This window comes from Ursus maritimus, assembly GCF_017311325.1.
Source record: "Ursus maritimus isolate PB19 chromosome X unlocalized genomic scaffold, ASM1731132v1 scaffold_X1, whole genome shotgun sequence".
Classification (NCBI taxonomy): Eukaryota; Metazoa; Chordata; class Mammalia; order Carnivora; family Ursidae; genus Ursus; species Ursus maritimus.
In genome coordinates, this window is record NW_024423319.1 from 82,251,176 (window position 1) to 82,268,264 (window position 17,089).

General features: G+C 41.3%; 1 protein-coding gene across 2 annotated transcripts in view; it reads right to left on the minus strand.

Moving 5' to 3' along the window:
• Window positions 1-592: 592 nt before the first annotated feature.
• PAGE4 (PAGE family member 4) overlaps window positions 593-17,089 on the minus strand; it is a 39,139-nt gene continuing 22,642 nt past the window's right edge. Inside the window, exons 1-5 of one of the 2 annotated variants that reach the window (XM_040631592.1) lie at window positions 6,156-6,221; window positions 4,476-4,561; window positions 3,923-4,022; window positions 1,884-2,009; window positions 593-715 (exon numbers count right to left, since the gene is read on the minus strand). In XM_040631592.1, the coding sequence (XP_040487526.1) occupies window positions 687-715; window positions 1,884-2,009; window positions 3,923-4,022; window positions 4,476-4,553 (333 nt within the window). In that variant the 5' untranslated portion in view covers window positions 4,554-4,561; window positions 6,156-6,221 and the 3' untranslated portion in view covers window positions 593-686. Of the gene's footprint in view, window positions 716-1,883; window positions 2,010-3,922; window positions 4,023-4,475; window positions 4,562-6,155; window positions 6,222-17,089 lie in introns of those variants that run through there. The other variant, XM_040631588.1, reaches the window with a different exon arrangement.

Here is a 17,089-nt window from a genome sequence, read left to right on the forward strand (position 1 = left end):
AATGTTGAAAGAGAAATCAGGAATATACAAGAATGTCTACTATCATCCCTTCTATCCAACATTGTACTTGAAAGGATGCGGCCAGTGTCATAAAGTAAGGACAAGAACTACAAGGTAGAAAGATTCAAAAGGAAGAAAGAACACTGTTATTATCTGCATATGGGATGACTGTGTACATAGAAAATCCAAAACGACGTAGACACACACTATCAGAATAAGCTTAGCAAAGTTGCCAGACAAAATCATTACACAAAAACAAACAGCACTTCTGTAGACCAACTCTAAAGTTTTTTTTTTAAAGATTTTATTTATTTATTCGACAGAGACAGAGACAGCCAGCGAGAGAGGGAACACAAGCAGGGGGAGTGGGAGAGGAAGAAGCAGGCTCATGGCGGAAGAGCCTAATGTGGGGCTCGATCCTATAACGCCAGGATCACGCCCTGAGCCGAAGGCAGACGCTTAACCGCTGTGCCACCCAGGCGCCCCAGACCAACTCTAAATAGAACACAGAGGTTTTTTTTTTTTTAAGATACCCTTTATAATAGTATCAGGTTCCTCTGAACAGATTTAACAAAAGATATGTACGACGACGTCCGAGCAAACTTGAAATCTTTATTGAGAGAATTTAAGCCAAGTTATCCATGTAACAAACTGTATGTGTGGCTTCAGCTTCTCTTCTTTTTAACTTATGACTGTCCATCACCTAAAACATAAACTAACCGTTGGGTACATCACTTAGCAAAACTTTACTTGGACAATAACAACAGTATACAAAGGACACTACAGCTCTGGTTTTATAAGATGAAACAGAGCCCTAATCACTGCATAGACTTCTATGCTAATGTACATTTGCAGGCATATAGGCACTAACTTTTTAAATGCATCACTCTTTTTGGTGTATGAAGAAACACAGATTTCTCAAACCCAGAACAGATTAAATTCCACGAGCTTATTTAAAGATAATTTTAAGCAGGGAGCAAAATATTCCAGTGATTTCAGTTAAAAGAAAATCAACCAAGTAGAAACTCCAAGAAGCCAAACAAACAAGCAAACCCAGTGTCATTCAAATTCATTCACTTCAAAGAGTCTTCTAATTATCCATATTAGCGAAAATAATAATGTCATACTTGGAATTGTTTTAACTAAAGAGGGCAAAGGACATTATTCCATTTGGTTTGTCTCTCTTGTGCAAAATTATTTCGCTGATCTCAACCTTTATATGGTCTATTTATAGTATGGCGGCCATTTTGTTCATTTTCACCTATCGTCCTGGTGTAAAGCAGTCAATAGCACTCCCTTTAACTCTCAAGAGTGTCCTGGTTTAGATGATGATAATTACATGGTCACTAAAAAAAATTATAGATCATACTAATTATAAGCCACTACCATCATAGATGACATTAAAATGTGAAGGAAAATATTACCATTTCTCATTGGCAGAGCTCACAATTTAAAAAAAAAATCAATAAACTAACCTATAAAAGCCAAAACAAAGAGATCTCATATTACTTTTCGGTATCTAAAAGATATACTTATTTTTGAGAAACAGTTTAGGCAAATTAAAAGAAAATCAATACTACTGTGTTGTTTAGATACCCAAATGGTACTTGGGTATTTTAAATAATTTATATACTTTAAAAAGTATTTGACTACTTGCATTGGGTTTCAAAGGACTTCTATTCCAAAGTAATAATACTTCCATGTTTTATAATTCAACAACATGGCTTTGACTTATTTTTTTTGCTCTGGCATGGTCTTTGAATCAAACATTTGATGTCTGAACTACCTTTCAAATAAACTTTGTATTTGTGATTTCTTACAAAGGTATGATAATATTGCAAAAAGAACCATCCCACGCCTTGTATTTTTAATGGATAACTTACCTGTATCTTGAATTTTAGCAGGTGCTACCTTAGATGGAGTCTTCCCTTTCACATCAGAACCATCTCCACGCTCACCCCCAGTCTTTTCCAGACACTTTTCCTGGCTTTCACCTTCCAATTCAGGTTCTTAAATAAATAAACACAATTATTAATGTAGGCAGTACACCACAAATTAATGTTATCAAATAAAGCTCGGTAGTTTAGTACTGTAAAAAATGTTATGTATGAGAATGCAATGAGCATTAAAAAGTTTTCTGCTAGAAAATGAAGTTGTGTTTCTCATATATTATCTCCTCTGTGAAGTGTTTCCTTTTCTAATGTTTTAAAGACCACTTAGTTGTCACCTTTGTAACCTATATACACTTCTATTATTGCACTTATTAGATCAGCCATTTGTTTACATGAATTTCTGGCAAGATTGTGAGCTCAAGACAGAAATCATCCTCTCATTTATATTTTTATCCTCAGCATCTAGTACATTACCTGCCACCAAGCAGGCCCCAATAAATGACTGAAAAAAGTCATTACAAATAGTAAGATGAGACAAACCCAACCTGAGGAACATTTTACAAAACAAATGGTTTGGACTCCAAAAAATGTCAATCCTGAAAGCCAAAGAAAGACTAAAGTACGCTTCTAGGAAAAAGGAGTCCAAAGAGAGATGACAACTAGATACAATGGGTGGTTCTGGGTTGGATCCTGCATCAGGAAAAAATAATGGTAAAAAAGATATTACTAAGCCAACTGACAAAACTGGATATTACTAGGCCAACAGACTATATATTAGATAATAATGTTTTCTTAATGTTAAAGTTCCTAAATTCGATCATTGTACTAGAGTTATGTAAAAGAATATCCCCCTTTCTTTAGGAAACAGATACTGAATTACTTTTAGAGTAGAGTTATATTTGAAACTTACTTTCAGATGGTTTAGCAGTAATAATATGTGTATTATTATCTATGGAAAGGGTGATTATGTGGCACAAGGTTAGCAATTAGTGAACTGAGATAGAGGATAGAAGAATACACTGTATTTTCTTTTTTTAAAAAAACATTTTACTTATTTATTTATTTATTTATTTGACAGAGAGAGACAGCCAGCGAGAGAGGGAACACAAGCAGGGGGAGTGGGAGAGGAAGATGCAGGCTCCCAGCGGAGGAGCCTGATGCAGGGCTCAATCCCAGAACTCTGGGATCATGCCCTGAGCCGAAGGCAGATGCTTAACAACTGAGTCACCCAGGCATCCCCTAGAATACACTGTATTTTCTTACAACTTTTCTGTAAACTTTAAATCTTTTCTAGGTAAAAAGTTAAAAAAAAAGAGTATGTGATAACTAGGGGCACCTGGGTGGCTCAGTCAGTTGAGCATCCGACTCTTGGTTTTAGCTTGGGCCATGATCTCAGGGTCGTGGGATCAAGCCCCACATCGGGCTCTGCACTCAGCAGGGAATCTGCTTGAGATTCTCTCTTCCCCTCTTCCCCCTCTTCCCCTCCCCCCACTCACGCACGTGCCCCTCTCTAAAGTAAATCAATTTAAAAAAGAGTATGTGACAACTAGATTATGGTTCAGGAAAACAAAAATATTGAAGACTTTAACAGCAACTAGAAAGGATTTCACATTTTTGTTTCTCTATGATTTTCAAAAATTACAATCTAAGAACTAACAAAAATATATCTAGGTCTGCTTAAATGTTTGATGCAACGACTTAAGCAGCCCAGAAAACAGCATTCAAAAAAGGCCAGATTTAACTAGGGATGTAGTGTAAATTCTATCTAAATTTACTGTTGTTTTCCTTGATTTGCTAATATAGAGCCTTGGCAAGAATTGTTACTTTCCAAGCATGCCAAATAATCTAAAAAATGGGATGGTAAAGTGCTGAAAGAAAAACTTACCAGAGAGGGACTGTAGTCAGCTGCAACTACACCTTCCCGTTACCAAACAGGTTTCCAGCCAATTTTCAGGGAACCCTTTATCTATCTCTATTACTAACATAACCTCATAAATGAAATACAGCATGTTTCTCCATCCCCTCTTCACCTTGAACCACACGGCTCCTTCTCTCTCGTCCAGTCTCAATATCTGGGTCCTCAGTTGGTGGTTCCTTTCGTTGTGGTGTTTTTTTACCTGGTTGCTTAGCCTTGGGAGAGGGCAGGTGCAAATAAAGGGTATGGATATTAATACCATAATGATAGAAGGCACAAATATACATACTACACGGAGGTAATTAACCACAAATCTGAATTTTTCCCATGCTCTTCTCTGTAAGTATTCAATAAAATTACTCTTTCTATACAGAAAATATTCTAAGAAAGGAATTATCTGCAAGGACCAATAATTCTAGAAACCTTTTTAATCTTTTCTGAGATGTTATTTGTTTATTAATAAGTACAATAGGAAAGTCTCAATTTACATATCCAGGCAACAACAGAATATAAGTCTTTTTGCTCAGTCTCTTGTGGGATTAATTTTTCACCCATGTTCAGCAAGAAAGTCCTTTAAACAATAAATCTATATTGGTTCAACAACTTTTTCAATGGTTTTTCATAAAAAATTATTTCTGCCAATGGAAGTAAGAAGTTAAAGCACTCACAACCCCAGGTTCATCCAGCTTAGAAGGCTTTTTTCCATCTCCCTTTCCTCTAGATCTTGATCTTACTCGAGCACTCATATTTCTCACTGAAAGTAGAAAATTGTTAACTGAACACTGTAATAAAACAATAATTATACTGGACTATCTTCATGGCCACCTACTGATTATAAATTCTTTTTTTACATTTGTTGAGATTTCCAATATAAATCTTGAATTAATAACAACTGCCTATTTTCCAATCACATCAATTCGGCTGTCTACAAAACCTTTGTTTCACAGCAATTCGGTAGACAAGGGACCTTCTAGTACTTGAAAAAAGACCTACAACTTTCCTAAAGAGATTTAGTTTCACAATTGGACCCCCCACTATGAAGAAATTTTGTAATATACAGCCCTGTCCACCTCACCACTGACCATTCTCAATTTCGCACTGTGTCAGCAGTTTCAGATACCTCCAGGACTCAGAAGCCTCCAATAGCACCCCTTAGACAGCCCCCATCTTCATCTGGCACCCTCGCATCCACAGCCCATCATCCTCCCTTTCCCAGCCCCACCACCACAAGGGCCATGGTGGCCATACCTGTGAGGAGGATGAGGACCTCAAGGAACTTACTCCCCAGAGACCAGGAACCACACTGCCCCTACACACCTAAAGACAGACAGCACCCTCCTCACGCTCACTCAAACTTGAACCCCTGGGCAGACTAATCTGTGGACCTACTGATTGAGTCTCAGTGACAAAAAATCCCCAGGGTAAGACTGGACCTGCTCAGCTCAGCACCCGGAACGCGTTGCACACGCCCCCACACCAACCACCAAGGAGAAAGTGCTGGGCGCTGAGCATGTGCACTGCATCCTACAAGAGCCGTAGGGAAGGGCTTTCCTGCCCCCTCACTGAGGCCTCACCGAAAATTCCCGAATCTGCCCTCTACCGGCAGTTCCCGGTGCCTACAAGACCCAGATACCTCAAATAACATCACCAAGATTTGCCCCATCTTCATCTGATCCCCCCCCACCTGCCCACCATCCTTTGTCTCAGCCCCCCCCCAACAAAGACAAAAACCACGGCAACCACAAGATGTATGAAGAGAAAGGTGATTACCTCAAGAACCTTCCTCCTCACAGACAAGGAACTATACCACCCTTATCTGCCTGAAGCCCGCTTTCCTCACTCACTCACACTTAAACTCCTGGGGGAATGATCAAGTTTCAGTGAGAAAGAATCCAGGCAGAAAAACGTGGCCTACACAGCTCTGTACCCAGGGCTTTTTGCACATGTCCCACATCAATGGCTGATGGGAAGGCGCGCAGCACTGGGCATGCGCACAGCCTCAGCACACGCCACGTTGCACAGCTTCCCCTCCCCCCACCCAGGGCCGCACCGAAAATCCCCAAATCTGCCTTCTTTCAGTTCTGGTGCCTCCAGGACCCAGATACATAAAATGATGACCCAAGCTCTGCCCCATCTTCATAGGACCCCCTCCCCTCCACAGCCCACCATCCTCACTTGCTCTCCACCATGACGAGAGCCATGGCGGCGGCAACGTCTGTGAGAACAAAGACCTCGGGGGCTTTTCGCCTCGGAGGCCAGGAACTACACCATCCGGACCCCCCAAAGCCCACTGGCTCCCTCCTCACACTCACATTTAAACTTCTACACAGACTGATCTGGAGACCTACCTATTGAGTGTTAGCAAGAAATAATCCAGACAGTAAGATGCGACGGGCACGGCACTGCACCCAAACACGTTGGACACGCCCCCACACCAATGGCTGATGGGAAAATGCTGGGCACTGGGCATGCGCACTGCATCCTGCACGTGCTGTGTGGGTGGGGCTTTCTCATCCCTTCCTCCGGGACCCCACTGAGGATTCCTGGATCTGCCATTTGTCGGCAGTACCCCGTGCCTGTGGCACCCAGATATCTCAAATAACATCCCCAAGACTCACCCCAACTTCATCTGACCCCTTTGCAACCCACCGTCCTCCCTTGTCCTGGCTCCGCCACAACGAGGGCCGTGGCAGCCACAGGACCGTTGATAAGAAAGATGACAACCTGGAGGAACTTCCTTCTCAGAAACTACAGCTCTCGCTGCCTTGGTCCATCTGAGTCTTGCTGGCTCCCCCTCACACTCATTCATTCACACCTATTCACATTTACGCTTGCCGAGAGACAGCAGAGAGCCTACTGGAGAATCAGAAAGGGAATGAAAATGGTATCTATCTTCCGTTGCCACCTAAACACAACCTCTGCGGAGTCAGCTTCACCAGCCAACCCCACACTTTGGAGGTATGTGTAATAACACCTGTGGGTATGCACGGTGATGTGTGTGTCACGTAGGCTGTGGATCCAACCTTCCCCAACCAAGTAGAGATTCTGCCCCGCCTGGAGCAGGGCATTGTTTACAAGCCCTGGAAGACTCGTCCTTCCCTTCTCCACCCCCAAAATATTTTAGTGTGTCTAGGACTGTTCCCAGCCCTGCATTTCACCTGCCAACTGACCCTCCAGATTTTCTCCTCAGTGCCACTGTCCCAGGGTCCCTCAAGAGAATCTTTAGTCTCCCCAGGGATGTGTGAAAGCTTTTAGGCTCTGAAAGTGTGCAAAGCCATTTTAAGCATGAGAGGAATCCAGAAAATGTAAAGAAAAGAATTGATAAATCTGAATATATAAGCTTTAAAACTTGTACACACCCTGTAACCCAGCACTTCTACCTCTAAAATTTTATGTGAGGGCACCTGGTTGGCTCAGTCCGTTAGGCGTCTGCCTTCCTCTCAGGTCATGATCCCAGGGTTCTGGGATGAAATCCTGCATCAGGCTCCCGGCTCAGTTGGGAGTCTGCTTCTCCCTCTACCCCACCCCCCCCTGCTCATAATCTCTCTTTCACTCTCTCTCTCTCTCTCAAATAAATAAATAAAATCTTTAAAAAAAATAAAATTTTATGTTACAGAAACTGTCTTGGATGTGAACAAAGATTTAGATACATGGGACTTCCAAAGCAGCTTAATTTATAAAAGAACGGTCATGGACTTGCTATATAAATAAACTGCAGCACATTTGAAAATGAAATGTGGCCGCCCATCAAAACCAATACTGAATAATATTTGCTGTCATACTGGTGCTGCTCACAGTGAGTTATTAACTTGAAACAGCTGGTTATGTAGCGTTGAGTATGTGTAGCATGATCCCAAAAGAAGAGAGAGGCTTTGGAAAAGTTCACCCCCTCCTCCTCTCAGACAGCAAATACACTGTTTTCCTGAAGCCAGCATGTTCCAGGGCTCCAAAGACACATGGTACTCCGCGGGTAACACAGCAGATAAAATGTAGTCCTCAGGGTTGTAGGTTTCCTGCATCTGGTAAACCTCCAAAGGCTTCACCATCACCTAGGTGGTCTGGTCTTCCACTGTCAGGGAAAGAGGGAGGGGAGGCGAAGGGAGGAGGAGGACAGCAGCCCACTGCTCCTGCTTCCGGCAAACAAAGGTAGGTGGATACCTACAAGACGGAAAGGAGTTTGCCCTGCACTTCCCTATCTCCACCCCCCACCAAAAACCCTTTCTGTCTTTCATTGCCAGACCCCACAGGTTACCTTTAGAGAAGCACACGTTCTTTGAGAGTTAGAAAGATCCCCTGTGGCAGAAGTAGAATTGTGAAATCCCTCCCTCTCTTCTTCCTTCTCTCCCTTCCTCTCACCCTCCCTGTCTCATACAGACAAGATCTAGAGTCAATTTAGAGCCAAGTATAAAGAATATATAATTATTCCTTGATCTCACGAATTAGGGACAACCACTTTTAATATCTAATCAGGAGCTGTTCCTACAACTCAGATCTTCATGTGTATGAAATAAAAGATTTATTGAGAAGGACTGAGGTCTCATACTCTTTAATCAGCATGAACTGTGGGATCTGACCTCAGTCTCATGTTTCTCCTCAGGTAAGCTCTTTTATTGGCTCTTGGTCATTTCCTGTTATCTCTTGGAAAGGCTATCTGGGGCCCAGCTGTCTCCCTGACCTTGGTGCTTTGTCTATTGGCAGCCACTGTGTTCTCTGGGTAGGATCAAGTTTCTTCAGGACTCTGGGAAGATGGGATCCTGTCTATGTGAGAGCTTGGAGTCTAACCTGGGAAAAAAAATCCAATTTGCCCAGTGCTGCAAGGCTTCCGGGTAACCTCATACTCGGACAGCACTATGCAGAGCAACCACTCCGACCAAGGACAATCAGGTACTCCCAAGCCCTTGTCTGTATCATTGTGAAGATTGTAGATATCATTTCATTTTATTTGTTTTATGGCACAAGTAAAATCTGCTCCTTACAAATAATTCAGTCACTAAGAATTGCCCAGTCCCACTGTCATGTCATTATTATTTAAATCCCAGCATGAGGTCATCTAACTCTGGGTAGAATTAACACCTGGAAGTAATAGCATTGTTGCTAGGACCACTGAGGGGAGCCACAAGGCCTCCCTTTCTGCCATTCCTGTCCCTCCCCGCCCTCACCACAGCAGAGGGAAAAGAGACTTTTTGTCCACCCATTTACCATTGTTGGAGGTGATAATCAAGAATGGGGACTAGCGACTGGGCCCAGTCTGGAGTGGAACAGGTATCAAGGTCCAATCCCAGGCCAATGCCCAGGTGGTACATGGGCCAAGGGTGAGCCCTTTACAGACTGTCCAAAAACCCAGTGGGAGAAATGTGATATGTGCTACCTGGGTCAGCTATGAGCGGGATGTACAGACACAAGGCCATGGTAAAGCCGTGGTGAGGTGGCAGCTGTGACTGTACTGGGAGTGGGTGATGACCCAGCCTGTTTCCAATACCTGCAGGAGGGGAAGATTCGGGGTCACATACTGACTACAAGTGTGTGCTTCAGAGGGAGATGATGGTGGTGGGGAGTACTCTGTTCTTCCCTGTCTCCTCGTCTTCTGGCCTAGGTCCTGCCCCTATGGGTCTGAGTATGGACCAGACCTGGGCGTTACTGCTCACAACTACCGCCCTCTTGTGCAGTAGGGAGAAATCCCAGCAGCTAGCCTTGGAGAGAGAAAGAAATAGAGGGTACAGCTAGGGTGTATGAGTTGTGTCTGTGTTGAGCCCCAACAGCTCGTGTAACCCATCCCCACCCCTTTAGATGAGGGAGAGGAAGCAGGTTCAGAGGTTCAGGATAAACTCCTGACACTCTCAGTATCTCTCAATTAGTAATGCACTAAGTGTTCTTTCCCAGCAATCTGCCTTTGGGGATTCATTCTAAAGGTGTATTCATCCAAGTAGACTGCGGTATATACACAAGTTGTAAGAATGCAGAAAGGGTCTGTGTGTTCAGTAATGTATTTGCTCAGAGGAATTGCAGTAAAACTAGACAATGGAAGTTTTGCAGCCATTGAAGAATTAAATAAATTAACATATTGGTACATATTGATGTCCATTAATTAAACAATACCAAAAAGGCATAGAACACTATAGTATGAGTCTATTTTAAACAGACACATGTGTGTCTATGTGTGTGTTTTATGTTGATTATTCCTCATCTTTTGCTATTACGAGAAAAATAGGAATGAACATCTTATTCTTGTGCTGTAGCATACTTTGCTGATATTAGAATGTATTCCTGAAAACTGAATTGCTGGATGAAAGGAAAGTGGGGGCTTTAAGTGCTTTTAATTTGTATTGCTAGATGACTCAAAGATATGAGAAACCATTTTACACTCCAGCTTATGTATAACAAGGCCTGTTTTCTTTCTCTTTTTTTTTTAATTTTATTTATTTATTTGACAGAGAGAGACAGCAAGAGAGGGAACACAAGCAGGGGGAGTGGGAGAGGGAGAAGCAGGCCTCCTGCCAAGCAGGGAGCCTGATGCGGGGCTCGATCCGAGGACCCTGGAATCATGACCAGAGCTGAAGGCAGACGCTTAACTGACTGAGCCCCCGTTTTCTTTCTTTTCTTAAAAGATTTTTTTAATTTATTTGAGAGAGAGAGAGAGAGAGAAGTTGGGGGAGGGGCAGAAGGAGAGGGAGAAGCCAACTCCCTGCTGAGCAGGCAGCCCGACTCAGGGCTCTATCCCAGGACCCTGGGATCATGACCTGAGCTGCAGGCAGACGCTTAACTGACCCAGCCACCTAAGTGCCCCAAGAAGGCCGGTTTTCTTCCACCCTTGCAATTGCTGGGTGTAACATTAGTTCTTTCTCTGCTATTTTGATGGGAGAAAATGGTACCATGCAAGTACCTGAATTTGCATTCTTAATAATAAAGTTGAACATTATTACTCAAGTAATTCCTGCTCATAGTACAAAATCCATAAAGTCAGAAAGGGGAGAATTGAGAAACAACCCTGGGATTCCAGACATTCATTAAAAACCTCTCTTCTGGGGTGCCTGGTGGCTCAGTCAGTTAAGTGTCCAACACTTGATTTCGGCTCAGGTCGTGAACTCCGATGGTGAAATCAAGCCCCATGTTGGCTCCACACTAGGTGTGGAGCCTGCTTAAGATTCTCTCTCCCTTTCTGGGGCGCCTGGGTGGCACAGCGGTTAAGCATCTGCCTTCGGCTCAGGGCGTGATCCCGGCGTTCTGGGATCGAGCCCCACATCAGGCTCCTCCGCTATGAGCCTGCTTCTTCCTCTCCCACTCCCCCTGCTTATGTTCCCTCTCTCGCTGGCTGTCTCTCTGTCAAATAAATAAATAAAATCTTTATAAAAAAAAAAAGATTCTCTCTCCCTTTCTTCCACCCCTCCCCCTCCTCTGTCTCATTAAAAAAAAAAACTCTCTTCTCTTTGTCATTTTAATGCATATATTTCCATATATATGTCTTACACGTTTGTTCTAGATTATCATCACGCTGCAGCAAACATCCTCATGAATTATTGCCTGCCTACTTAATGATCTCTTTAGGAAAAAAATTCTACATGAAGAAATAGGGGCTTAAGAGTATTTACAACTTGCCTGACATCACACCCTCTGGCAAGGTATTCCAGGAATTAAACCCATCTGATTGCACTGCCTTTGCTCCTTTCTTTACATTGTGCTGCCTCATGGATCTGCTAGTTCCCTTGAATCCTTTAGCTCAAGAAGCTTAGCAACCCCATGACCATCATCCACAAGAGGTGATGTGGTGTAAGTACCCATATGTGCTGGATGCAGCACTGGCACAAGTAACATCATGAGCTAAGTCATGGAAGCTGGTAGGTCCTAACATGCTTGGAAACTGCTGCAGAGGCCACTGAGGCTAGAGATTCGGGCTGTGGGTGAGAGGGGGATCTTTTCTTTTGGGTCCTTGACCAACAGTGGAGTACAATAAGTGCGTGAGTAGATTGAGAATATAAATATTCTGTGAGGTAATTTTTTTAAATCATTGCCTGCTAAACATGAAGGAAGTTTTCATGATTGCAAAGGAGAGTTCCGTAAATCTGATTGACAAAGATGTCAATTCATTTTAAACTTTGACTCCCACAATCTGTAAACTCCAGGTACTACCCACGCACATTTAGTAGTTGCATACACACTCACATGTATTCAGATAGCTGATACGTAGTGTAGGCATTTCTGGGTGGTCACCTGAAGCAATGGAGAGGAAGGAAGGTTTTGTTGCTCTTGGCAGCTCCATCACTTGGAGAAACTGCCCTTTTTTCTCTCCTCCTTATACAGAAGCTTCCAGAGTTCCCTTTCTGTGCCAACCAATCTCCAATTTATAATAGTGCTTTCAGTCTTCATCGATAGTGTTCAGGCTCTGGACTTTTCTCTCTTGGATGAGTTTCCACTTATGTACATATTCCTTGGTAGTCAGATAACTGGTGAAGGTACCTCAGTCAGGCTGGCCTTTGCTGGCTCTAATGCCTGTATGCCTTTGCCAAAAATCAGTTGTCCATATATGCATGGGTTTATTTCTGGACTCTCTGCTTTGTTCCATTTATCCATCTTTATGGCAACACCATACTATTGTGCTATAGTTTTATAATAATTCTTGAAATCTTGTCCTAGTTAATCTAGGTCCTTTGCATTTCCATATGAAATTTAGAATCAGCTTGTCAATTTCTACAAAAAATACTGCTGGGATTTTGATTGAAAATGCATTATACACAACTAATGAATCATCGAACTTTACATCAAAAACCAGGGATGTACTGTATGGTGACTAACATAATAAAAAAATATTATTAAAAAAAAGAAAATGCATTAAATTTATAGATCAATTTGGGGGAGAATTGACACCTTAACCATTTGGAGTCTTCAGACCCATGAACAAGATATATCCCTCTATTTACTTAGGTCTTGATTTCTCACAGCAGTGTTTTGTAGTTTTCAGTGTACATATCTTTCACTTCCTTTGTCAGATTTATTCCTATGTATTTCGTATGTTTTATTGTACTGTAAATTGCATTGGATTTTATTTCAATTTTTTATCGTTGCTAGTATATGGAAATAAAACTGATTTCTTCATATTGAGCTTGAATCCTGCAACTTTGCTAGACTCACTTATTGATTTTAGTAGCTTTTAATTAGATTCCATCACATATTCTATGAAAATGATTGTGTCATCTGTGAATCGACAGTTTTACTTATTCATTTCCAATCTGAATGCATTTTATTTCCTTATTTTACCTGATTACACTGCTTAGAACTTCGAGTACAATATTGAATACAAGTGGTAAGAGTGGACATCTTTGTCTTCTTCTTGATATTAGGGCAAATGCAGTCAATATTCTGCATCTGTTAAAACAATCTTATGGGCTTTTTCTCTTTTGGTTTATTAATATGGTGAATTTCATTGATCAATTTTCAAATATTAAACCAGCCCTGTATTATTGAGATAAATTCTATTCAGTCATGATGTATTATCTTTTTAACATATTGTTGGGGTTAATATGTTAAAATCTTGTTTAGAATTTTTCTATATATATTTACGAGGCATATCGATCTGTAGTTTTCTATTGTCTTTATCTGGTTTTGGAATCAAGGAAATTCTGGCCTCAGAATGAGTAGGAAAGTATTCTTTCCTCGTCAATATTTTGGAAGAGTTTGTATAGAATTGCTATTATTTATTCCTCAAATATTTGTTATAATTCTCCAGTGATGCCATTTGGGCTTGGAGTTTTCTTTGTGGGAACATTTTTTTCACTAAAATTTCAATTGCTTTCATAGATGAAGGGTTATTCAGGTTATCTGTTTCTTCTTAAGTGAGCCTTGGTATTCTGGATCTTTCAAATTGTCTACTGTATCCTTGCTGATTTTCTGCTTACATATTCTGTCAATGATTAAGAAAGAGATATTGGGGCACCTGGGTGGCTCAGTTGGTTAAGTGTCTGCCTTCGGCTCAGGTCATGACCCTGAGGTCCTGGGATCGAGCCCCATGTCAGGCTCCCTGCTCAGTGAGGAGTCTTCTTCTCCCTCTCCCTCTGCTACTTCCCCTGCTTGTGTGCTCTCTCTCTCTTTCTCTCTCTCTCTCTCTCTGTGTCAAATGAATAAATAAAATCTTTTTTAAAAAGAGATATTAAAATCTCAGACTATAACTATGGATTTCTCTGACCACTTTCTTACACCATACACAAAAATAAATTCAAAATGTACTAAGTACCTAAACATGAGACCTGAAAGCATAAAAATCCTAGAAGACAGCATAGGCAATAACTTCTTTGACGTCAGCTGTAGCAACTTTTTTCTACATAGGTCCCCTGATGTAAGGGAAAGAAAAGCAAAAATAAACTATTTGGACTTCATCCAAATAAAAAGCTTCGGCACAGGGACGGAAACAGTCAGCAAAACTAAAAGGCAACCTACAGAATGGGAGAAGATATTTACAAATGACATATCTGATAAAGCGTTAGTAACCAAAATATATAAGGAACGTATAAAACTGAACATCCCAGAAACAAATAATCCAATTAAAAATGGGCAGAAGGCATGAACAGACATTTCTTCATAGAGGACATCCAGATGGCCAACACGTAAAAAGATGCTCAACATCACTGCACATCAGGGAAATACAAATCAAATCTACAATGAGATATCACCTCATAGGTGTCAGAATGGCTAAAATCAACAACACAAGAAACAACAGGTGTTGGCGAAGATGTGGAGAAAAAGGGACCCTCTTGCAGTTGGTGGGAATGCAAATTTGTGCAGCCACTCTGGCAAAGAGTATGGAGGTTTCTCAAAAAATTAAAAATAGAAATACCATAAGATCCAGCAATTCCACTACTGGGCCTTTATCCAAAGAATACTAAAACACTAATTTGAAAAGATATATGCAGCCTTATATTTATTGCAGCATTATTTACAATAGCCAAAGTATGGAAGCTGCGCAAGTGTCCTCAATAGATGAATGGGTAAAGAAGATAAGGTATATAGGGGCACCTGGGTGGCTCAGTCGGTTAAGCTTCTGCCTTCAGCTCAGGTCATGATCTCACGGTCCTGGGATTGAGCCCCGCATTGCGCTCCCTGCTCAGCAGGGAGCCTGCTTCTCCCTCTCCCTCTACTGCTCTTCCTGCTTGTACTCTCTCTCTCTCTGTCAAATAAATAGGTAAATAAAATATTTTTTTAAAAAGGATGTCGTATATATACACAATGGAATATTACTCAGCCGTATAAAGGAGTGAAATTTTGCCATTAGTAATGACATGGATGGAGCTAGAGAGTATTATAAGTGAAGTAAGTCAGTCAGAGAAAGATAAATGCCATATGATTTCACTCATGTGGAATTTAAAAAACAAAACAAACAAGCAAGGGAAAGAAAAGAGAGAGAGGCAAACCAAGAAACAAACACTTAACTATAGAGAACAAACTGATGTTTACCAGAGGTGTGGGTGTTGGCAGATGGGTGAAATAGATGATGTGGATTAAGGAGTGCACTTGTTGTGATGAGCACCAGGTGTTGTATGGAGGTGTTGAATCACTATATTGTACACCTGAAACTAATATTACACTGGTATGTTAACTAACTGGAATTTAAATAAAAACTTCAGAAAAGGGGCACCTGTTTGGCTCAGTTTGTAAAGTGTCTGCCTTCAGCTCAGGTCATGATCCGAAGTCCTGGGATCAAGCCCTGCATCTGGCTCCCTGCTCAGTGGGGAGGCCACTTCCCCCTCTGTCCCTCCTCTTGCTCATGCTCTCTCTCAAATAAATAAAATCTTTAAAAATAAATAAATAAAGAGTATTTAGAGCCCCCCCACACCAAAGGACAATCAATTTAATCCTCCATATTAATGGTCTAAAGAAAAAAACCATGTGATCATGTCAATTGACACAGAATGAGCATTGGACAAAATATAACATCCGTTCATGATTAAAAAAAAAAAACCTTCAGTAAACTAGGACTAGAAGGAAATTTCCTGAAGTTGGTAAAGGGTATATGTAAAAACCTACAGCTAACATCATATTTGATGTTGAGAGACTGAGTGCCTTTCTTCAAAGATCAGGAATGAGGCAACGATTTCCATTCTCACCATTTCTATTCAACAACATGCTGAAAATCTTAACCAGCATAATAAGGCAAGAATGAGAAAGAAAAGGCATTCAGATTGGAAAGGAAAAAATAAAAATAAAAATCACCCTATTTGCAGACAACATGATCGTCTACATAGGAATCCTAAGGAATCAGGAAAAAAAAAACCAACCAAACAAAAACAAAACAAAACAAACTTCTTAGAATAAGTGAGTTTAGGCCACAATATAAAAGAGCAACACACAAAAAGCAGTTGAATTTTTATACATGAGGAGTGTAAATTGGAAACCCAAATTACTTTTTAAGTATTTACAATCATTCAGAATATTGACACACTTAGATCTGAATCTCACAAAATACATAAAAGATCTGTATGTTGGAAGGAAAACTGAATGGGAAGAAATCAGAGAGGGAGACAAACCATAAGAGACTCTTGACTCTGGGAAACAAACTGAGGGTTGCGGAAGGGGAGGTGGGTGGGGGGATGGGGCAACTGGGTGATGAGCATTAAGGAGGGCACGTGATGTGATGAGCACTGGGTATAATACACAACTGATGAATGATTGAACACTACATCTAGAACTAATGATGTACTATATGTTGGCTAATTGAATTTAAATTAAAAAAAAACAAGACCTGTATGTTGAAAACTATAAGATACTGGGGCTCCTGGGTGGCTTGGTCGTTAAGCGTCTGCCTTCGGCTCAGGGCGTGATCCCAGGGTCCTGGGATCGATCCGTGCATCAGGCTCCATGCTCCGCTAGGAGCCTGCTTCTTCCTCTCCCACTCCCCCTGCTCGCGTTCCCTCTCTCGCTGGCTGGCTATCTCTCTATCAAATAAATAAATAAAATCTTTAAAAAAAACCTACAAGATACTGAATAAAGAAATCAAAAAAGGCCTAAATAAACACACACTATGTTCATAGTTTTGAAAACCAGACATAGTCAAGATATCACTATCTCCATATTGAAACGTAGATTTAACACAATACTGATCAAAATCCTAGCAAGAATATTTTGTACATATAGAGAAGCTGGTTTTAAAATTTATTTTAAAAAGGCAAAAGAGGGGTGCCTGAGTGGCTCAGTCAGTTAAGTGTCTGCCTTGGGCTCAGGTCATGATCCCAGAGTCCTGGAATCAAGTCCCTCATCGGGCTTCCTGCTCAGTGGGGAGCCTGTTTCTCCCGCTCTTGCT